At 40.8% G+C, this 23,693-nt stretch overlaps 2 protein-coding genes across 2 annotated transcripts; both read right to left on the bottom strand.

The window, feature by feature from the left end:
- Positions 1 to 511: 511 nt before the first annotated feature.
- slf2 (SMC5-SMC6 complex localization factor 2) lies at positions 512 to 12,652 on the bottom strand. Its single transcript, XM_008279762.1, has 21 exons — positions 12,508 to 12,652; positions 11,733 to 11,767; positions 10,573 to 11,093; positions 10,187 to 10,441; positions 9,803 to 9,854; positions 7,489 to 8,921; positions 7,274 to 7,356; positions 7,066 to 7,179; positions 6,812 to 6,979; positions 4,823 to 4,928; positions 4,635 to 4,722; positions 4,398 to 4,539; positions 4,190 to 4,274; positions 3,911 to 4,087; positions 3,628 to 3,722; positions 3,412 to 3,499; positions 3,174 to 3,284; positions 2,952 to 3,029; positions 2,758 to 2,844; positions 1,590 to 1,658; positions 512 to 1,473 (listed from the first exon to the last, which is right to left on the bottom strand). Exons 1-21 carry the CDS (start codon positions 12,540 to 12,542, stop codon positions 1,045 to 1,047), a joined length of 4,251 nt encoding a protein of 1,416 aa, XP_008277984.1. The 5' UTR covers positions 12,543 to 12,652; the 3' UTR covers positions 512 to 1,044.
- Positions 12,653 to 15,101: 2,449 nt separating this feature from the next.
- On the bottom strand, positions 15,102 to 19,780 carry LOC103355836 (phosphoglycerate mutase 1-like). Its single transcript, XM_008279761.1, has 4 exons — positions 19,546 to 19,780; positions 18,419 to 18,693; positions 17,591 to 17,771; positions 15,102 to 16,616 (listed from the first exon to the last, which is right to left on the bottom strand). The coding sequence occupies exons 1-4, from the start codon at positions 19,682 to 19,684 to the stop codon at positions 16,447 to 16,449; spliced, it is 765 nt and encodes a 254-aa protein (XP_008277983.1). The 5' UTR covers positions 19,685 to 19,780; the 3' UTR covers positions 15,102 to 16,446.
- Between the last annotated feature and the right edge of the window lie 3,913 nt (positions 19,781 to 23,693).

Genomic DNA, 23,693 nt, shown 5'->3' with positions numbered 1-23,693 from the left:
ATCTCGGCACGTTACAATTGGAAAACACCGGTATAAATAACAAAATAAATGATATCAACAGCTGTTTCAGTCCAGGGTCCCTGTTTGTTCACTAACATGGTACTGATGGAACTGTTGTTAATGTTATGTGCATCATATGTGTTTTTTCTGCTGTGAAAGTGGCTAATTTTAGTTTTAGAATTATTACTGTAGGTAATGAAACAGTGGCTGAGAAACCAAATAACGAGCTGCAATTTCAAAATAGACAACGTACAGTAAGCATATTGCATAAGATTAAGTCACTGTAAGGAAACGCAGCCATTGTTACCCGGCAGTGTTGCCAGCAAAAAACTGGGATGCAACAAGGAATCAGCTTTCTTTTTTCCTATACACTTCCAGGACAAAAAAAAAAAAATGGAAGCCAGTCTCCAATCAAGGCCAGTTTTCAGCATCATATACATACAACTGTACATATATTTAGCTTATCAGTTACTCAGTCTAACTGAGGTAAGTGTTGACACGAAAGAAAGAATGTTTTTGAGGAATTACTGAAGTTTGACAAACAGCACTGCCAGTAGACAACAAGGATGTAGAAAAAATTGCTTAAAAAAAAACAAAAAAAAACACACGAGGCACTTAACCACAGCGTGCAACACAAATGTACCCACATTGCAACAAACTACACAACTATGGACACGAAAATAGTGGCAGAGCAAGAAATAAATTACCAGAGGCATTTACATTAAGTTATTGTTTTTGTAAAAAAAAAAAAAACATTAAATCAATATTTTGTTAGCAGCACAAACCAAGAAGTAGAAAAGGCTTCTGCTCTCAAACCTTCCAATGTCTTCAAAAATGTTCTTTATTAATAAATATACAGTTAATGTTTGTATCTTTATTTACTGTGGAAGACTATGAAACCTAGGGGCTCAGGGATAGAGGAAGACATGTAAATAGTGCAAACTGAGCTGAACATTAAGGCAATGGCTATTAAAGCCCTGAAAACAAATGAAAACATCAAACATCAAATCACCTGCTGGAACCAGGTGAGGAACCTCTCTTGTTTTAAACCATCTCACCCTCTACATCAGCATGAGCCGCGTTCCCAGCATCTATTTGCTCATCCTCTGCCTGAGGCTCCTTTGGTACTTCAGGCTCTACCTCAGGCATCACTTGGTTCAAGTCACAAGGCACTGACTGTGTTGCATCCTCCGTTTTGCTTGTGGCATTTGTGGTACATTCCTGTCCCTCCATTTCTGCCAGCTTTTCATCATCAACCATCACCTCCTCTTCTGCCTCCACCCTCTCCGCTTCTTTCTCCTCCTGCTCCTTCTCATCAACCATTGCAACATCAGTCTCCCCTGATACATCAGCATCCTCCTCTTCCTCCTCCATCATGGTCTCATCTTCTATCACAGTGTCCTCTTCATCGTCTTCATCTTCTTGGCTGCTGATGAGAGTATCTACCGGCTGCCAGTAGTCATACAGCCGGCCCTACAGGAGGAAAAAAACTCGATAAAAACACTATAGTAAATGATTCTCTTTAAAAATAAATAAATAAATAAATGAGAAAAGGAAGAATATAGTGTATAAGAGTGTGAGTGCTGTACATCAAGAGGCCTGGTCCTCTGAAGAAGCATCTGCCACTTGGTATCGATCCTGGCCACCAGGTCCTTTACCTGGAAAGAGATGAGAAAAATCAATCTTGTCACAGAATGTTTCTAAACAGTGTACCCTCGTTTGAATGATTATCACCCCTGAAACAACATCAAAAATGATTTATATACGTTGTTGCAGATTGTGAATACAAACCACATCCACATATTCACAATATTAAACACATTTCTGTCCCAGTCTGCCTTTAGGTGAGGAGTGAGAAGACAACACAGTTATGTTTCAGTAAAAGTTTTGAAGTTGTGAACTTAGCTGCTGACAAACGACAACTGTAAAACAGCTTGAACTTGACTTTTAATAATAAACAGTTCCTCTTATCTCTGTGGTGTTGAAAGGCTTCGACAAACTGGTTAAACAAGAGGCAGGTGGAATGTCAGGTAGATCCACTTCAGTCTGTTTGCTGTACATGTGAAGGTGTTGAGGTTGTTACCCTCACACAATAACACAATTTTAGCATGTGTTGGGACCCCAAAGCACTACCAGTCGCTTACTGTGTCACTTTGCCTCAGTCTAGCCAGTGAGAAATGGGTCAATTATTAAAGATTGTACCAAGAACCAAAACAAACTGTCACATATTTAACACAGTGCTATCTGCAGGATCTACAGAACCATCCAGAATATGAACACTGATGTTTTTCCTAAGGGCAAATAGCAGGGAAAGGTCCTTAAAAAGAAGCTGTGTTTCATGTCAAAAATGAAGATGCCTGGTTAAAAAAAAAAGAAAAAGAAAAGGAAAAAAAGAAAATGTTTGTTCTTAACTGCTCCCATCACCCAGTTTGATGTCAAGAATTTTACTTACTTCCTGCTCGACATAATTGCACAGTTGAGGATATGTCTGCATTGCTAATACTTGCTTGTAAATACCGCTTTTGACTGTCAACTACAGGTGTCTTTTTTGTTGTTTTTGTTTTACTGTTATCAATGCATTCTTCTGACTTACGTTTGGTGCCTGGCTACAAAGAAAGCATTGAAAGTATGTAGAAAATGCATACTTCTGTCACAGCTGCACAAACCTTTAAATACAACAAAACTTGTTTTTTTTTCTTGCTGTATGTGAATCCTCACCAAACTACCTACAGCTTTTTTTTAAAAACTCATACTCACTTTGCTCCGGTAAAGACATTTCTCGCTCTCTCTTATGTCACACTTAACATGTGCATTCAGCTCAGACGACAGGAACAGCAGCTGGCCCTAAGAAACAGAGGAGAGCTTAGCTTTTAAGCACAAAAATATCACAATTTCAACCTTTGCAATCTCTTTCTTTTTTTTTTAACTCAGAAGGGGGAAAAATTACTTACCTTTTGATGAGCTGGGAAGAAATGAAAATTGGACGCTTCATTTGCCAGTGTCAAAAGGCTATAGCACAGGTAGTAGGACTGGAAAAATGGACAGAAACTTGCATCAGAAAATCAATTTTAACCTTCTCCCATTAGAATTCAGTTAAAGTTCCACGAATTAGGGCTCTTTTACTTCAAAGAAAAAACAAAAAAATGAATTTTAGGTGTTAACATAATGCTTACCTGTTGGTCGAGGGTGGCAGTGTCCTCTTCTTTATCCTTCTGACTCCTCAGCATGCTTCGGAAAAGGGTGGAAGGTTGCATGCGGGGAACGTATGGTCTTAGTTCAGAGAGCTAAAAAACAAAAAACAAATTCAACAAATCAATGACTTCAAAGCAACTGTACAAAACAAGCGTACACATTCAAGTGCTATGTTCTAAAGGAAAGTGTCTAAGTTTAAGTCACAATGAAACAAATTACCTGAAACTCATTCTGTGTGGGTCTGTAAGTGCAATTTCCATCCAGCAGCTTAGAAATCATTGACATGCTAAGATGTCTGCGCAGTTGTCTATCCAAACAAATGACAAAATATATATATTTTTTAAGTGGTATATAATTAAAAAAAAAAAAAAAAAAGAATTATGTAAAAATAACTGCGGCAAGCGAGACAAGAGAGAGAGAAAAAAAAAGTCTTACTTTCCACGTGTGTTGTCAGGCAGGAGTTGAACCAGCAGGCACATGTTGTGATGATCATCTGTCAAATTAGTGAGGGCCAGACAGATCCTAGGAAGCTAAAAGACATTTAACCAAAATATTTAACTAGGCAGACACCTTCACAAAAGAAAACTATACTGGATTAACATTGATACCATGAATGACAGTCTAACGCATGAGCAAAACTTAACTAAAGTTTGTTTGCGACCATCCCTCTGGATTTTTTTAGCAAATCTAAACAATCAGATTTCATTCATGCACTGACCATAGTGTCCCACTCCCTGAAGTTGTTGACGATTTTATAATGCAGAGGGTACAGCTCCACAGTGGACTGCAGGATGAGCCGTGTGTCCAGACCAACCCTGCCAACCACAGTTAGCAGCAGCAGCAGCTCTTCGTCGCTGTATGCACGTGGACACAGGCCCATGCAGTAGGACAGATACTATAAACGAGAACAATGAGAAACAACCAGGAGTGAATGGTGAAGCTGTTTTCTGTTGAGCAAACTGCTCTGAACAATCATCTGTTTCCTACTGTGTTTCACCTTCAAGATGCTGTTGCAGTTATGTTCAGGGAAAGCAATCTCTTCCTTACTGGAGGGACTCTCGCTTTTGATGTAGACATCCTCCCTGCACAAACACACAGAGGTTCAAGTTGAAAGTATCAAATAAAAAGCTTTTGTCTGACGTCTTACATTTTTTAAATAAAATGCAACCAAGTAAATGAGCGAGTCACACAGCAATGCTACTTACAGCAGATCTCCTTCTGTGAACGAAGGCTGTAGATTCTCAAAAGGATATAGTGTAACAAACGCAACTCCCATATTCATCAGGACCAGCGTCACATCGGATAAACTGGGCACCCACACTTCAAACTGCTGGCTGCCATTTTTCACTAAGGAAGTATGCACACAGAAATACATCTGTTAATATCACTCACCTTACTGACAAAGTAAAAAAGCTTGTGAAGGGAGGGAGGGGAACACTGACCTATCTGATAAGCAGCAGTGCAGGCGATGTCACACAGGACCTGCAGGATCTTTTCAGATACCATCCTTTCACTGTGGACTGACATCATCTGAAAAGATCAACAAAGAATTACAGCCAAAACTCATACATATGGACAACAAAATCACCACCAGCATGCTACAGGTGTGTGCGCGTGTGTGTGTGCCTACCTTGAACAGGAAACAGGTAACCTGAGTTGGGCAGGGTGAGTTACAGTTGTAAGCTTCCTGGAACAATCCAATATTCAAATGCAATCTGAGCTGAGCTGGGCTGGACCTGAAATAAAGCAGGGGGACACAAGTGGAGAGAGAAAGAATAAAGCAATGCATTATTTAGCAAAACCAAACAGTCTAAAGCTTTGCTAATGGCCATTAAAGGGGGGAAATGTTCAATACACCCCACAGGACAAAGTGCTGGATAGACCAAACAACGCTGATGAATCACCTTTTCAGTGATGAGGCCAAAAATGTAGTTTGTCCTGTGAGTGGCCGAAAGCACCATTAAAAAGCAGAGTTGTTCATTCCCTTGAGAGCATAAATGTGCTCAGCAACCACTCTGCAGATTCGATTATAAAAAAAATGCACACTTTGGTGTGAGGGTTGCAGTATGCTACACACAGCAGCCTGCATGATCTCCTCCATGGGTTTGCAAAACATACTCTAATAAATCTCATTTTCCTGCATGCAAGAGATGTCATTGCACTCTGAAAATGTAGCAGGTACTGTCAACACCGAAAAGCTGATGGAGAAGAATAAAACAGGGAAAGCTGAAAGTGGCAGTTCTTCACCAAATGTTTTACAGTCTCTTCATGCCAGTATTGTACAGCACATGCCCTGTTTTCTACCATAACATTCATTGTCTGATTATTGTGGGTGTGGAAAAGGAAGTGATCGAGTTGGAAATCCCACAAACCATTGAGCTTCTAGAAGGAGACAGCAGACACAGTGGACACACTCAGGAGAACTGGATGTCATAGTCAAAAAACGGCACCCTGTTTGTTCCTATAAAAGCTGCTCACTTGGTGTATTTTCTGAAAAGCATCTGCCGTGTTTCTGCTCATTTCTCACCCACTTCTGTGTTTTGGGCCCATACAGCAGTCACAGAGAGTATACACGTCTGTGCCAGCTGACCTCCTGCTGCCCCAAACACGTGAATCAGACAAAATAATATCATTATACAGCCCTTGTGAGCTTGAAGTATAACTGGACCAAAAGGATCAAATTCTAATAATAAAAAGAAAGTCATTTGTGGGGTTGGTGACACTCACAGCGATGGCATGTGGGGGAAAAAAAAGAAGCTTTGTGGTTCCATCATGTGATGAAAGCGGAAGGTGGAGTAATTTGTTTGGGCTACTACAACAATGTGTGAGAGGCATGACTGAGTTCATGTGTCTCTACAGTCACCTCAGTATGCAACTACATGAGGTCTGCTGCAGGAAGCATAAAGCCAGCTGTAGGGCGGTGCAGGAGCAAAGCTGCAGGTGCAAAACAGAAAATACGTCACCCTCTGTATGAGAAGAAGGTGACAGTAGTTTAAAAACTTACAGAGGAGCTATTGTATAGCGTTCATGAATGAGATTCCCTTTGTCTCTCTGCTTTGGCAGTAAAACACAACACATAAGCCCTAACCGTGGTGTATTCAGAGCACAACAACATATTTGGGGGATGACAAACAGTACTTAGATAACAAGTGTGGCTACACTCCCCCACAGACGCATACCAGATAGCCTCATCCTCAGTTGTAAGTACCCACACAGAGGCTCCCTTAAAGGCCCATAAATGAGCTTCCAGACACTGTCAAATCATTCATACGTATTTGGCGACTTTAAGAACTTGATTTCAAAAGTGTTTGGATTTTCTGTTTGTGATACTGAACAATTGACATAAGAACATTTTGAAATTACACGCATATTGACATAATGGCAGCTTGAAAAATACTTATAATGCTGAAAGGTAGTTAGTTATGCTAGGCTTGAACTCATTTTTCTTACATATGTAAAAATTTGTATACATGTAAATGCAGTGCTCATGAGGCCAACAGTATTCAAATTTGCATGTGACATCATTTAGCAATATCCAGTGACTTCCTGTGACTGTGTTCTGTTGAATTTGTGGCTTGAACCCCTTATATGTATATATAAATACGTAAATAAAGCTCACCAAAGAAGCGTTTTCTGTGCTATCCCCTGTGGATTGACCATGCATTGCCTGAGTTGCAGTGTATCCTGGTCGAAGATCCGGCCAAACTTCTCCAGGTTGAAAACTACTTCCCCTGGAGGCACTTCCCTGATCGCGCTGGACATCAACGAGAAGCGCTGAAGGAATTCTCTGGAAAACAAATTGCAACAAAACATCAAATGCAGTTTGCAGTTAAGTACGTTGTGAGGACTGTGTCCCAGTGACAAGCTCCTTACTGCTGTTCAGTGGAGATGCCCTCCTCCCGGTTCTCCTCTGCCTCCTCATATTCAGCGATCCTTAGCAGGTCCTCATTACATGCATTAAGAAGCTGTTGCTCAATCTCTTTAGCTCTGATGGATACAAAGAATGTAGAGAAAGTTAGCTCCACTCTTGCCAAGATATGTAGATAGAATAAAATGTAATAAGAGTGAAATTTTCTTATACTTTTTACTGTTGTTTATTTCTGTCAGCATCTGGTCAAGATTGTTCTTGTAGATGCCTGACTTTGTGGAGGATGGCAATGGCAGCTGTGGGAGGAAAGAGTGACATTTAGATCTAAACAGAGACGTAAGTTAAGGTTTACTGTCCTTTAGCTCAGTGACTTTATAATTGTGTAATCATAACTTATGTACAACAAAGTCAAGCCATGTGCAGCTTACATTTTTTAACTGGCAGGTGGGATGTCCTGGTGTACTAGGTTCTGAGAAGGCTCCTTTCTCTGGTGTCTCTGGAGGTTTGGCTGCACGTTCCATTATCTCCTGCAATGAAATTAGCTGCTCCTCCTCACTGCTGTGAGAGCTCAGGCTTCCATCCTCACCTAATGCAAAGCTTAGGCCCAGGTCCAACTCCACGTCTATGGGATCTTCTTCATTCACCTGCTTTCTGTCCATTTCACTTGCCCGTCTCCAGTGGGATGTAGAAGTTTGCTCGGAGGGAGAAGCGTCAGTCTCGCATGAACTCACGTTGTTGAAGAGAGGAGACGTGTGTTTGTTCTCAGATTTAACGCTCTCATTCTTTAGCTGCCTGCCTGAAGAACTGATGGGACTGTTTTTGAGTTCCTTCCCTTTCACAGGGACATTTTCAAGTTTTACCCGCTTTAAAGTTATAGTTGGCAAGCAGACCTGTGGAATATGTGATGAGGAAGATGTTGCATGAGGGGATCCATTGACTGTGGAGTTCTGAGTTTTGTAATACGGCGATCCACTTAATAAGGTACCGGAGCTGGATGAAGGGCTGGATACACAACTTTTCTCTGAGGTGGGAGACTTGATTGTTTCCCCATCTCCCTTGGGCTTTGTACTCCTACATGCAGGGTTGACCACATAAGTAAGGGGATCAGGGGTGAAAAGATCAGCTGCATCGTCTAAAATCACAACAGGTCTTCGTGCATGAGAAGATTTTTTCCGCTCTCCTGTGCGGCTGCTCGAAGAGCCTGAATTTGGTTTAGAGGTTGGTTTGGGCGTGCTTCTGTCCAATTTTCTGCTCTCCCCCACTTGATTACTTCTGCTTAGAGGCTTCACTGAGAAGCCCGTGGTACCACAGACAGTATGACCTGAGTGGTGGCTGTTTACCTCAGTATGAGGTGATCGTCTGCTGTCCTTATGAGGACACTTTGAGGGTAACAAAGTGCTTGGTTTATCCTTTTTGTGGTTTTCTTCGCTTCTTTTTTGCACATTTTCTTCAATTGACTTTGAAGGTAATTTTATCTCTTTTATCTCCACTTTATGATTCTGAGCAGCATTTAAAAAGACTTGCTTTGCGCCCATTGATGGTGGTCTGCTCGTACAGTGTTTGGGTGATGATGATGATGTATAGCATGACTGGGTGGGTTTGAATATTGATGATGGCTCCAAGCACGGTGACTGTCCGCATGCTGGTTCCTTACCCAGATGGCTACCTGTAGTTTTGGGTGACAGCCCCAAGACTGAAGTAATCTTTGATGATGGCGGAGAGACCACTGAATTACTCTGAACAGTGGGTTTTGCAGTTTGTGTTACATGAGAGTTTGTACCCTGAAGACACGGTTTCTTGGCGTTCTCGTAACAGCGCTCAAACTCCTTGCATCTCTTCTGAGAAGAGCGATTCAAGTCCACTGCAATAGATAGAAAAACACAGTTCTTTTTTTTCTTTCACCAATATTCAGTGTTTACCAGTGTCTGTCAATAACAGTGTTCACCAGACTTGGCCATGCTATCAGTTATATGCTTTAATCAGATAATTACCCACACCAGATAATTACACCACAATCTGTTACCAGGAGAATATTAATCAGAAACAAATCATTTCCAGGCATCTATTCTGGCAATAAAACAATATTTTGATTCAGGAAAATGCTAAACATTTGATAATTGTAGTTTTTCAGTGTCCTGTTCAAATCCTTTCCCTCTGAGCTTTTGACTGTCGGTCAGACAAAACAACACATTTAAGGATGTCACACTGGTGCAATCAACATTTTTCAGTTATTTTGTGTTGATAGATCTATGAGAAAATACTTAATCAATAATAAAAATAACTGCAGCAGTGTTATGTCACATATAAAGGTAGTAGTTTTTGATGTAGCAGCTGATCAGGCTCACAAATTTTAAAGGATTTACAAACAAACAACCTCGATTTAGGAAATTCCTGTGAGCACTACAGTGGAAAAACACTCATATAAATAATATGGATAAAATGGAGGTTCAGGAAAAATGAAATTTGATATTTTTATGCTCCAAAGTTTCAATATAAAATACTCCTACTTTAATACCTGGTAAAAGAAAGATTAAAAATGACACTTCTGCTGCTGATGCTCAATCATGTGAGTTCACATTATCTGCAGGTCAATGCCATTTTCATTGTACTGAAACTGCAGGATGTCAACAACTAAATTGTCGAACAGATAACATGCCATCTAGTTTATACATTTGCAGCTTTAAGTCATGAGTAATGAGTAAGAACCAGACAAGTGGGGAGCAGAGGGGAACGGGTACTGACCTGTACTTTTGTGTTCACTTTCACTTGTAGGTGTTCGCACATGTTGTTGGCTCTACAAAAAAGAAGTTGGCGTTAATCCCGAGGAAGCAGATTTCCTTTTGTGATTTATCAACAACAGCGTTACTAATGATTACATACTATTTAAGCTACTGTTGTCATGTTGTAAACATCCTGCCGGGGCCTGTTTTAAACCTCTGAATCACTAATGCCACGTCAAACAGGTCTAACACTGTGCTTATTGGCAGTTGTTTTGGTGGCTGAAAAAAACACCAAGTCAATCAGAGCTTTGCAGGCAGAATGCAGGCAGGCTTGCAGGAACCCTCCATTGGGGTTGCAAAACCTCAAATGAACTTCATGGGTCTTTAACAACATAACAAACTTTACCTGGCAAGGGGCCGCAGTGCCATGGGTGAAGGGTAAACTGTAACCACCACTCCTGTCAGGGGACTGGGTATTCAGAGGCTGGTAGCCCCACGAGGGCCTCCGGGTGACATCAGGACGGCTTCGCTCTGAGCCTGAAGTGGGTGGTGGCTTAAGTGCTGGGGCTGCTCTGGTGTGGAGTGGTGAGATTTTAAAGCCTATACGCGGCCTGTGCAGCTCGACAGTAGGTGTGGAACTCCTCACATCGTTCGATTGAGCCTGACAGAGTGAATGGTAGCCAAAAACAATTTAGCATCACATGACTGCTAAAGCAAAAGTCATAAAGATACTTGACAAGCAGCAAAAGTAGGTTTCACGAATGGCAAATTTAAACAAACAGAAAACAATACCTGTTTTGATTCTTGGTTTTGTGTTCCTGAGTTAGATAAAGTACCCTTGGATTCAGTCATGGGACCTTTCTTGTTGAAGGTGAGTGGGGAGCCGTTGCTGATGAAGTGAGGGGGTGCAGGGGGAAATAAATGGGGATGTGAGGGTTGTGGCCTATTAAGTGAGGTATCTACGTTGGTTCGGCTAAATGGCACAACCAAAGGAGAGCATATTGGTCCTGGTCCTGGTTGCGCCGAGTGCTGCAGAGAACCTAGTTTGTCCCTTGCCATTGGTGGGGGACTATTTACTGAGTTTCCAAAGTTGGCTGTGCTGCCTGGAACAAGCACTGTTGAATAAATTGGTCCTGGGGGGTGAGGAGGGTGCCAACGTGGACCTGGTCTGTCCTTGTAGCACATTTCAGGTGTTTGAAGCGGTAACACTCTCCTCGGTGGTGGATGAGAAATCCGGTTAGGGACCTGAGAGGGCTTCATTGGAGTCTCTGGGTGAAAAGATTGCGGTAGAGAGCGAGGTGCGAGGTCCTTCACTAGAACATGGAAGAAACAAGATGCATGCATTATGGTCTCCTGAAGTTTTGATATATTATTGTATCAGAAACACTTCAATCATCTATTTGGGTAATATGCTGTCACTGCTGATAAATAACCTAAAACTGATGTATATCTGGTTTCTCCAAGAGAATTTGTTTTCAAATTCAAATGCTCCTGTCTTATGTCTTTGTGATGTTTTTACAGAAGATGTAGGTTTTACATTGTGATTTGTTCCCATTTCAAAGACAAAGTGACTTACAGTTTAATTCTGTGTATGTCAACTGAAACCGCATGGAACATTTTAAAGAAACATTTATCAATGTCATGGTATATGATAAACTCAAATCAACACCTCTCTGAATCGGTTTCAACAAAAACTCATCACTACAATCTTCCTGCAGGTATAATTTATTGCAGGGCTTTTACTTTAGACTGCATGTTAGTTTTGGCTCTGTATATGTTCACAACTGACATTAAGCTAATTCCAGACAATACTACCCCATCTCTTATTGTAAGGTACATTTAAGTGTAGAAAATCGCGTGCAAATCTAACAGTGCTAAATCAAATACAGTGTTATTGTCTGAGATAACAACCTTTGACCATGTATAAATAATGATGTGTCACAATGACCCACCTTTACTCTTCGGTGAGAAGTATTCTCCAAGTGCTCTGCGAGAAAGCCAGAGAAGGATAACAGTTTTGATTAACGAAATTCGTTTAGTAACCAAGACGACAATAATAATGCAGCATAAATGTGCATTTTTTTTCAAAATAAAACAAAAACAAGACGTCAAACAGCCCGGTGCGACATACACGCAACCATACAACCTGGCGTTCGTTCTCCTACCGCGGCTAACTCAGGGGGAGACACCTGCTAGTCAGCTCGGCTAGCCGCTACCAATCACAGCATGCTACGTGAAAATGACAACACGAGTCCTGGAGCAGTAAATATTACCAGGCTCATCGGTGTCAGCGTTGACAGACGGTGATGTCGCTTTGACAGCAGCAACATAAACGTCTAAATTTTGGAACTTCAGCTCAACAGCGTCAGTTGCAAACCTCGGTCACGTTTACGAATTAACACAACGCTGTATTCTAACAGTGCACAGACTAGCAGCCACAAAGGGAGTAACAGCTAGCTAACGTTAGCTGGGAAACAGGATAAAAAAACGTGTTTGCGTACTTTTAGTAGCATGTCAGTGTTCTTGGCGTTAATTATATACAGAAACGCGCATAAACGTTACCAGCGTTACGTACTTTTAGAGCCAACACAAGGCGTACAGTTGCCGGCTAACTCACAGTTTATGATGAAAATTAGCATGTCGCTGTTTCAGGAAGTGTTTAGCTAGCTAGCTAACCCGCTTGCAACTTAGCAACGGGGTACAAACAGAGCCGGCAGGTCTTCTTACCGAGCGTTTCCTTGATTTTCTGTTGTTTTCCTCATTTTCTGTCTACGGCGGCAATAACAGGTCGCTGAAGAGCTCCAGTGCTAATATCATCTCAGCAGCAAGATCTTCTCCCGCCTGGACCCACATCGAACAGCGTTACACGAACTGCATTCTGGAACTTAGAGTCCAAACGTCGCTCAGTTTAAAGGGACACTCCGGAAGGTTCCACCCATGCGAGTTTGACTTGCAAATATTTCCCATGTGCTTTTCTATTGTCACTTTCAGATATTTGCAAAACGTGGCAGACTTTGTACGTTGGTACTTGTGTTTTAGTTTCATAGTCCCGCAGGCTGGTTTTGAGAAACAGTTTTTCTGTGTTGAGAGTTTTCTATTTTGAGAATAAGCCAGCTACATTATTATTATTATTATTATTATTATTATTATTATCATTATTATTATTATCATTATTATTTTTGTCACAGCTTCCCATTTGTGAAAGGGCTAATAACTACCTCTTTTTTTTGTAACAAATCCTATTATTTTTGCAAATGCAATAAATGATTTAACATATATTTATTTGTTGGCCACTTTTAACCTAAACATACAGATGGACGACAAATCAAAGGATAACCCTTGACCACGACAATGCCAGGATCCTGCAGCTCTGGTATACGGTGAATGGCATTTTTCTGGCATGGTTTGTGCTTTTCCTTTTGAGAGGACAGGCTCACAACATAACTGTAAAAATAAAAAATATAAAATTGTAAATTGTGCATATGGACATCTTAGTATTTTATTCTTTTTTTTTCCAGCGTTAGGAAAATTCTTCAGTGGAGTCCTGACTGCTCCAAATCAGTACACAAATCAATGTTTTACTTGCAGCAAGGAATCACATGCACAGTACAGATTCTGAACAAGTGACTCCAGAGTCAAGAAACGTGGTAACATTTATACAGGCATGCAAAAGATTTCTCCTCTGCTCACATCTGCTGAGCACCCCCTCATCCATCCAGGTACACGGTGCGGGCTTGGTTACTTTTTTGGAAGTTCTGTGCACGCTGTCTTTCACAGCCTGAATCATCACATATAACACAACATTTTTTTTATAACATCCTGCTTGCTTTTTTACTTCTTATCTTTATTTAATTTTGTACATTCTTATGTAGGGCTGCAAGGTGGAGCTGTGGTTAGCACCATCGCCTCACAGCAAGAAGGTCACCGGTTCGCGTCCCGGTGAGGACACCCAGAATCTTTCTGCGTGGAGTTTGCATGTTCTCCCCGTGCAGCGTGGGTTCTCTCCGGGTTCTCCAGCTTCCTCCCACACAGTCCAGAAACATGTCGAGGTTAATGGTGATTCTAAATTGTCCGTAGGTGTGAATGTGAGTTTGCTTGGTTGTCTGTCTCTAAGACTGGTGACCTGTCCAGGGTGTCCCCTGCCTTCACCCTAAGTCAGCTGGGATAGACTCCAGCCCCCCCGTGACCCTTGTGAGGATTAAGTGGTGTATAGATAATGGATGGATGGACATTCTTATATAATTATTTATTTTGTGCTACTGTGATAAAACAATTTCCCTTGTGGATCAATAAAGTTCTGAGTGATCACCTTTATCCTCTGCTGAAAATATTCTATCCTGATGGGAGTGGTCCCTTAGACAATATTTCCAACTGTAGGACATCCAGGAATCACTCTACGGTTTGAAGAGTATGAAAATGATACCAAATCCATGCTATGGCCTTTACAGTTACCACATCTCTGCCTGACTGAACACAGATTTGGGAGCAACATGTTAGACAGCACTCTTTACTGCCGTTATCAAAGCACCAAATGAGGGAATAACTTTTGGAACATTAGTCCCTTGAGTCGTGGAACAGAGAGTTGTAGAATCAATGCTAAGTTGCACCAAAGCTATTCTGATGGCAGTTAGTGGTTCAGACACTTTACCTTGGTTTTTCTTTTAATTTGTCATCTGCCTGTAAATGTCATATTTTCATGCGCTGTACTGGAGTAAACCTTAAAGCTTCATTGTCAGAACAACAATAAAACCCCACAGTAACTGACAGTACAGAGAAGCAACAAAATACCGCATCATACAGGAAAGAGCACACGAGACTATGTAGAACTACACACAATAGCACATCACAGCTGTATACTTGTCAAGTCAACACAACTTGTGAAGACCACAGGATAGGATATAAAAGTCAGTAAGTGCAGAGTTAAGTGGCTTTTTGCAGGCTTTTCAAGCTGGCTGTTGAAAAGAGAGCTAATTGTCCACATCCAGTTTGTCTAAATGTTATGGTAAAGTCTTGTATAGAGGATATTCTGGAGGTTTCAATCAAATATGTTGAGCAAATGTATACACAATACGGTAAGGGAACTGTTGATATGTTCTTGGACAAAAAAAATAAAAAGACGTCTGATCATTTCCTAAAAACTCTGTCTAAATCAGTTCAGTGCGTAAATGTGAGTTAGGTCAAATGAATAGTTTGACCATCACCAAGATGTGATCTTGATGTAACTTTGATCACTATGTGGAAAAAAGGTGTTTGTTTAAAAATAAAAATGAATCTAAATCAAATGTAATCTCATCCAGACAACAAAAAGCAGTCACACTCAGTAGATTTGCACATAATTGTACATTTATCAGATGCAGGCTTTTGAGGTACATTTTTATCCAACACAGAGGGAATTACATTTGACTAGAAAACACGTTAATACCTTAAGACATTATAGGATATTCCATTCACAGATGCCTAAAACCCCACTGCTGCTTTGGTAGTCTGGGACGCCAGTTGTAGGCATTAACTGTAGGAACAGCAGAAGGAGGCACAAGAATACTATGACCTCAAAAATAGTCAAACCCAGAAACGGAGACACTGGTTAAAATTAGACCTTTCATGTGTTGTTAAAGATGCTTCACAGTGACATTGTGAAGCTGCTGGACCATAACCCAAATAACGGATTGTTCACGTATATAGTGCAAAAAGAGTGTTTGGCACCATTCAGAATGTAAAGAGAAACATACAAATTGTCGGACATAGTGACGACATGCAAGGACGCTGCACATAGTCCATTCACAGACAGACAATGTAGGAGAAAAGGACTGTTTAGTCGTCCTAACTGTTGCATTCTGCTCTCAAGAGATTGCAAAATCACATCCCTGTGTTCATGGAATATATCAAAGGAATGCCTTCAAAAGTCAATCTAATAATGGCCAGAGAGTGAGAACATTTTAAATTAATTTATAACAGATTGCAATATTCCACCACACCAAGTTATGCAAAATGATAACAATAATGGTGTTTGAGGCAGGTATCATTTCCTTATCTCCATCAGTGCATTCGAAAAATAGTATCTCACACAGACAGACAGTATACAGTGAGCACAGGACAACAGAAACCTCTCGTTGTGTAAATTGCAAGCCTTTGATGTGTGTGTAGCTTCAAAACACATTCTGTATTTTGCATGTGTGTCGCTAACTGTGGCAGAGAGAACACAGCCAGGATGTCAGTCTTGTCTCTGTTATTTACTCTGACAGTCAGCAGTTCAGTTTAGAACATCACAGGCAGACGTGCTCCTCTTTCAGAAGCAAAAATAAAAAAAATAACAAATTTAAACTGTATTATAAATCTGTCAATTGCAAAAGAGATATTGCTCACATAGTCAAGACACTCTCTTTGTTAGTAATACTGTCTCTTTCAGTCTAATATTTACCGCTTTAATGTACCATTTTAGCAAATATTATTTACAATCTCTTGAGAGCTGTGGCCCCCGTGGCTCTAATATATCCCAGTCCATCACCACCTACTGCTCCCCTGCACTGTGCATGTAGAGTGAGGTTGCCTTTATTCAGTCATTTATTAAAACCTAAAAGAAATTAGGATTCAGGAAAAACACCAATCTGGGGCCGGTTGTTTGGGACAACCTTTAGCATCGTACGTAGAGTGGACTTTTCTGTCGCTTTACTTCTTGGCCTTTCCCTGAGCTGCGACGGCAGCCATGGCTTTGCGGACGGTCTCCTCGTCTCCCAGGAACTGCATCGGCTTCACGGGCTTCAGGTTCTTGTCGAGCTCGTAGAGGATGGGGATGCCGGTTGGCAGGTTCAGTTCCATGATGGCTTCATCTGACATTCCTACACATGGTAGCACAGACAAAAAGAGCATCAGATTGTGTTTTTGTATACAGTCGTCCTCAAAGTTATTCATACCCTCCTATTAAAGAAGGAAAAAAAACAGCTGTCACTGAAATAAGTTGAAATTGACAAAAGTAATAACAAATAAAAATGTAATGAAAATCATGACATTGCTTTTAAATTGTGGTTCAACAGAAGTATTTCTAAAAAACAAGCAAACAAGCATGATGGGATCCGTAAACTAATATGTTGTTGAACAACCCTTTGAGCCAATCACTGCAATCAAGTGTTTTCTGTAACTCTCAACCCGACTTCTGCACCTGTTGATGGGTATTTTGGCCACTGCTCATCAGCAAAGTGCTCTAATTTGTCTGGGACAGTTTTGTTTTTAAAATTATTCTTTTCAACCACAATTTAAAAGCAATGTCTTATTTCACTAAATTCTAATTTAGCAAAGTTTTATTTATTATTACTTTTTTCAGTTTCTAGTTATTTGAGTGATTATTGTGCCGTTTCTTTAATGGAAGGGTATGAATAAATCTGAGGATTTACTATGATTTACAAAATTGTTAACAAGAAAGGACCTTTATGACAGAGTTTAAGTGCATTTGGCAAATGGCTCTGCCTGTCTGAGTGAGAAAAGATATTTAAAAAGTGTAATTCTGCAGCATGGAAAACTATGATAATATCAGAGTATTAATATTTGACAAACAGCATTTAAATGAAATATTTAACTACCTTCCCAAAGATTATCTACAGAAACAGATGAGTGCACACTGGTCTGTATAGAAAATCTCAATCAACATAAAACTGTGCAGAATCCCTTCATTTAAGGTAAAGAGTTAGCCAGCTAAGATGAAATGTGAAAAGTGGAAAACTTTTGCCAAAGCACAACTGCATTGTTTGCTGAGTACAAAGTTTTGCCCACAGTCTACTCGCTGCATCTCTGTATTTAAACTCTGCAGCCCACCCACCCTCCAGGTGCTTGACAATCCCCCTCAGACTGTTTCCATGGGCAGCGATGAGAACCCTCTTTCCACGTTTGATCTGAGGGGCGATCTCCTCGTTCCAGAAGGGCAGCGCTCGTGCGATGGTGTCCTTAAGGCTCTCGCAGGAAGGCAGCTGGTCCTTTGTGAGGTCTGCATAGCGACGATCCTGCAAAGAAGATAATGTCACCAAGTAAATTAAATAATGGAAGAGAATAGAAACAGCAAAGCAATGCTGAAACTCTTTCTCTTGACTTTTATGTCTTAAAAGTTTTATGCTTTAAGTAATGCTATAATTACATTTTAACCTCTGTCTGCCCCTGTCAAGACATCATCAGCTTGTTCCTACTTTGACTGGACTTTGAACTTGAACCCAGAACTCATCCTTGCCAGTCATATATTAACTCACAGTGGACATGGTATTGGGTAATAGCCACAGGGCTCCTGCTGGCAAATAGTCAGTCTCCATTCCTGTGGCTGTCAGGTTTCATTGCACTGTTGTACGTGTAAATGTGTGAAACATTTAGAAATTCAAGCTCAACAGTCTATGCAAAAAAAGATTAACACACATGACCCTGAATCCACTATTATCTCTCTAATCACTGTTGTCATTTCAGCTGATTTCACTCATTATTGGTGTCACAGATGGTGAAAAGGCCAGAATACAGAGACGTGTTCACGTCATGCCTCCTCTTTTTACCCCTCTGTGGAGTTACTTGCTCAAGTTGGCTAATATGTACAAAACCATTTGTTTCCTCACAGGCCAACAAAGTTGTTCTTTGTGTGTGTGTATGTACTGAAGATATCATATCTCACCTTGCTGATGATAGTGTAGTAGTCATGGTCTGGGCCCATGGGAGGGGGAGGGATATCGAATGAGCGCCTCCAGATCTTCACCTGAGCTTCGCCATGCTTGGCGGCGGTCTCGGCCTTGTTCAGTCCCGTCAGGCCACCGTAGTGACGCTCGTTTAGCCGCCAGGTCCGATGCACCGGCACCCACATCTGGTCGATGCTGTCCATGACCAGCCACAGCGTCCTGATGGCCCGCTTCAGCACGGAGGTGTAGCAAATGTCAAACTTAAAGCCAGCATCTGTGAGTTTCAGAGAGGGAGAGAACCACTGCAGGTTTTTGACTGTCAAAAGAGAACTGTGACTGTTTAGTCAGTGAATTCCACCGTGATGCCCTGTGAGAATGACAGCACTTGTTGCATTAGACAGAAATTATAGACGACACTCTGAAGAGAGGTAAGAAAAAAAAAAAGTGAGTCTCAAGCCTTACTGGTAATCAAAGGGATCTTGTAGCCACATTTAGAGCTGCAACTAAGCACTGTTTTCACACACTGATGGGATAGTCAGCAAACTGATTAATCAGAAACTGCATTTAGTATTTCTCAAGCACAAGGTTCAGTGTGCTTGTATTATCCACCTAAAAACCTGGAAATATGAAGAAAAGTATAATACTGATGTATATATATATATATATGAAAAACAGCCAATGAGAGCCAGTGTGAGAAGCTGAATTTAGAGCATGTTTGATACTTTTTGTTTGAAACTGTGCATTTTTTTTCGAGGGACAAAGTGATTAACCAACAAGTGCCAGCAGGCTGTGGTTACAATCTGATTAATCGAAGCTCCTGTCATACATTAGAGGGCTTTTGTGATTTCTTCCTGTTCTGTTGAAGTCAGATGCAAAATTGACAAATGACCCACAAATAAGTGCTCTGCTTTACAGCTTTTCTTCTTTACATTATGAATTAAAGTCATGAGTTCCATGTGCAGTCTCTTGCTCTGAGGCTGAGTAACATCACTGCCCCACATGAGAGCATCGCTGCTGCGCGTCCAGGGGCCGCTCTGCGACCTGATGCATGCACAGGCTATTATGCAATTAGCCGTCACAGACATTACAGTGGATGAGAGGAGAAAAACACTCGGTTCTTTCTCACCTTTCAGCGCTTGTCCTCCTCTCTTCGCCTCCTTCTCTCCGGTTTGGCTCAAATCTGCATCGAACCAGCCGCAGAACCGATTCTCCTGGTTCCAGTTGCTCTCTCCGTGGCGAATCAGCACCAACTTGTAAGCCGCCATGATCAATAGGAAAAGCCGTTCAATCGATATAAATTATTTGTGTTTTTTAAAATCAGATGCTGAGGGTGTTAAACTGAGAACTCCAACTCCAGGGAAGCAGACGGGTCCGCTCGTCGCTGTCAAACCCTTTTATTCAGTGGATTGGTTACTCCCACACTTCCTGGTTTTCACATCCAATGAAATTCCTTCAAAAGACGCGTCTTGTGTTTCTCAGCCAATGACAGAGGTGGGCGTCAGCGGCTCTGTCTGACCTTCATTCTGTACATTGTACTGTATTGACTCTTCTTTATGTTGATCTTTTACATCACATAACATCTATCTATCTATCTATCTATCTATCTATCTATCTATCTATCTATCTATCTATCTATCTATCTATCTATCTATCCAATTAATTAAATTCAGTTCAAAATGTCTTAATGGAATTGTACATCATGTTAACAATATTGCCAAAGCATCAAGGATGGTGTACTTCCAAAAAAACAAACAAAAAACAAAAAACAAAAAACCCCAACACAGAATAAAGACAACCTCGAGTGATGTCATCAGCAGCAGCCTCCTCACCAACCCCCTCAACAGAAGCTGTTCGATGTACCTCATCAGGTCAAACATAGACTGCCCCCTAACAAAGACGTGAGGTGTGGACAATGCTATGGAATGTTGTGATTCTATGCTACATTCTCTATTAATATGGGTTGCTACAATTCAACCAGTTTTATTGTCAGGTATGTTTCTGTATGGTGTTTCAAATTCGTGCTCCATGTGCCTCCTTTTAACTTTGAGCACCTGCCCCTCCAAAGGTCTCTGCACGGCCCTGGTTTAGAGCACCAAAAATGACCAGAAGGAGCCTTGTGCCGTTGTGCAGCGCAATAGTCATGTATCTGTACAATGGTGCTCAAGATATAAAGGGTTGTGGAGAAATGATATGATTGCAAGACGAGGGTACATTTAGAAAATGAACAGGGAGCTGATATGAGAGATGGGAGGTGTGACATATTGAATAAAACGCTACAAAAAGCACTATCTGTACTGTTGTCCCAGGTTGGAACAGTGTATTCATGAGCAAATGTTACGGATAAAACAGAAACAACCAGTACAGAGATGTTGGAAGCATTTTGTCCCCGTTAAGGTATCTTTGACTATATTCTGCATTTGCATTGTACGCTGTCAAGCAAAACTTTAGTTTGTAACACTATGATTTGTTGGGCTAAATTTACAGTTGTGCATGAGAGTTGACCGTTTTTACCATGTAAATTTTTGTCAGTTTATATGAGAGGAGTACACATCTGTATGATGACAACATTTTATTTTGCTTAGCAATGTAGATTTTGTTTTTGTAGTTTTTTTTTTTGGCATGAAACTCTTTTTTCGTAACCTGCATGTGAAGCAAAACATTTGTGGCTTGGCCTTTAGCAGACATATTATGCTAGCACCACGCCTAAATACCATGGCTGTTTGGACACATATGGCAAATTGCTGCGTTTGATAAACAGCAATAAACTCACATCAATACCTTACATCTATAATACTCTCACAGAGCAGACTGCAGCCTGCAAAATGTGTTAAAATGATGTCACTGACTTTTTGGCTTAACTTTACACAGAGCAGATTGGAGACAAAAATGTGAATAGTAAAGCATCCACAGCCACTATTATTCCCAGTATTGGTAACATCTGTGGGCACTTGGGAAACTGTACATGTTGATAATGTTCTTTAGAATTTTTGTGAATCTTTTTTTATGATTTAATGCATAATAACTGTGGTATACTGCCATAGATGGACTGGCCATCTGGTATACAGGGCACTGTCCTGGTGGGCCGGTGTCTAGTGGGGGCTGGTCAACGTTGTTTTTTTTTGTTGTTGTTGTTTTCCCCCACATAATTGGCTGGCCAGTTATGTGACCTATTATCCAGTTGTGTGGCTGACTGGCTATTCGGCACGTCATTGGTTGACTGTCAGTCAGGGCCTGTCAGTCCCCAATAGTGGGTGTTTACAGACCTGGAGGAGGCACTCTCAGGGCCCTGCATCACCTACCACAATGCATGATCGCCAAAATGCGTGATTCAGTTCTAAAGGTTGATTTCTCTCTAAATATGTTTATAATTTAAAAGGTTGATCCAAGGACGATTCCACATAAAGTACTACTTCATGACCAAGTACTTATAATTCTAAAGTTCTTTTTCCACCCAAATAGTGCTTTTTAACCAACAAGTTGAGGTTTGAAAGGTTTATTCCAGCCAAACTACTACTTATTACAATAACAACTTGATTGCTGAGACTTGCATTTGGGCAAATGGTGTAATTAACTTACTTATTAACAGGTAAAATAATAATGGACTCTGCTGCTGTGGCAAACAGGGCAGTTTGAAAGGTTGAATGGACACGCAGCACAAGGACAACTCTGAAGGCAGAATTATATATTTATTTATTTTATACAATAACATTTAATAAAAATAAAAGACACACACACACACACACACACACACACACACACCTGATATATCTGATAAACTGTACATGGTTCACGTTCATACTTTGGCAAAACATATTTTATTTTGAACATTTCATGCCGATAAGCCCAGTTCTGACGGGAGCACCACCTACTGACTGAATTGTTTTCCTTCTGTCTTCAGCTCTTTGTCCAGCCCTCTACAAGATTCCTCCACTTCACTGAACTAGTAGACAGACAACATTGTCACTGCTGGCATTACAGAAACTTTTGGAACACTTAGAAAGGTGCATTCATCAACACTGGTGCTCCTTAACATGGGTAATAACCCTATTATTAGTAAACAGTTAAAAAAAGTTTTAGGGCATTGTGTGAATGTAACTCATCCTCTAAGTCCACAACCAGATAGCCTTCTCTTGAGAACAATTTTACAGTTTGCAGTCTTATTTTCTTTATTTATCAAATTCTATATCTGTGATGAAGTTGCTTTTTCTTTCACTCAGTGAACAAAGCTTGTGGTACCTTCTCATGATGTGATCACTTTCGGTCTTCCCAGTCATGCTTTGGATACAACTAACGCAGTTTCCACAAAGTGTTGGTGCTGAGAAAGGTCCTCTTTGCTCAGAATAAGTTTGACTTCTGACACTCAACATTCAAGATGTTTATTGTCACTGCAGTTATACAAGTACAGTCATGTGAAACACTTATGTTAAGGCCCCTGCTGCTTATGTGCCATCTTGTTTATGTGGTGGACTTATGACCATTGTGTGGGGAGACAACGATCCATGTAGGCAATCGCCACACTTGGAATATAAAGCCTCAACCAAACTCTCTGTTGTGGTGGCTGGGATTTAATGTGAACAGTTCACCCTGGTGCCTTTTGTCTTTCTGTTTTATGTTAAAAATGTAACTTCTGTTGGCAGCTGCTACCTTAGTGTGGCAGTTACCCGTGTCTTGATGACGGCTATATCTCCGGTTAGCAGCTGTTCAACTTCGTGAAGCGATTACTTGTCTTTTGAGGCACTCGTTTGTTTAGTCCCTTTGTTGGTTATGGGTATTGCTATTGGGTTTAGGTTTGGCTTGCGAGTTTTGTTGTTTTGGTTTTGCCAGTTTCTTTAACTCTGTTAGCCTTTGTTTGGTTTGATTTGGTTCCTTGATGTAGCAGCATCCACCAGCCTTGTTTTCTTTGTGTTATCACTGGTTATTTGCGTTCATTATGTCACTGAGCAATAAGTTGTTTCACTTCCACCAAGTACACTTGGTTTTTGTTAGCAACGTAACAACTCAAATGCACACACAAACAAAGCTGTCGAAAGCTTAAGTAGTTCTGAAGACAGAAGAACAATAGTCCATTTGTGTAAGAGGACAAACTGTAAAACCTATATGAAGGGTATTGCACCAACATTAGATTTCTTGTGTGAGTGTATCAACAAGTTCTCCAACCTACATGACCACATCGACTGTTTGTCTCACCTGTCGACCGATACAAACATTTCTGAAATGACATGAGAGTGTTTAATGTTTGAAAGAGCGACAAAAGTCAGAATTAGAAGGTTGGAG

Source organism: Stegastes partitus, unplaced genomic scaffold (genome assembly GCF_000690725.1).
Source record: "Stegastes partitus isolate 25-593 unplaced genomic scaffold, Stegastes_partitus-1.0.2 Scaffold169, whole genome shotgun sequence".
In the NCBI taxonomy this organism is placed as follows: Eukaryota; Metazoa; Chordata; class Actinopteri; family Pomacentridae; genus Stegastes; species Stegastes partitus.
This window is presented reverse-complemented; position numbering and strand designations above follow the sequence as displayed.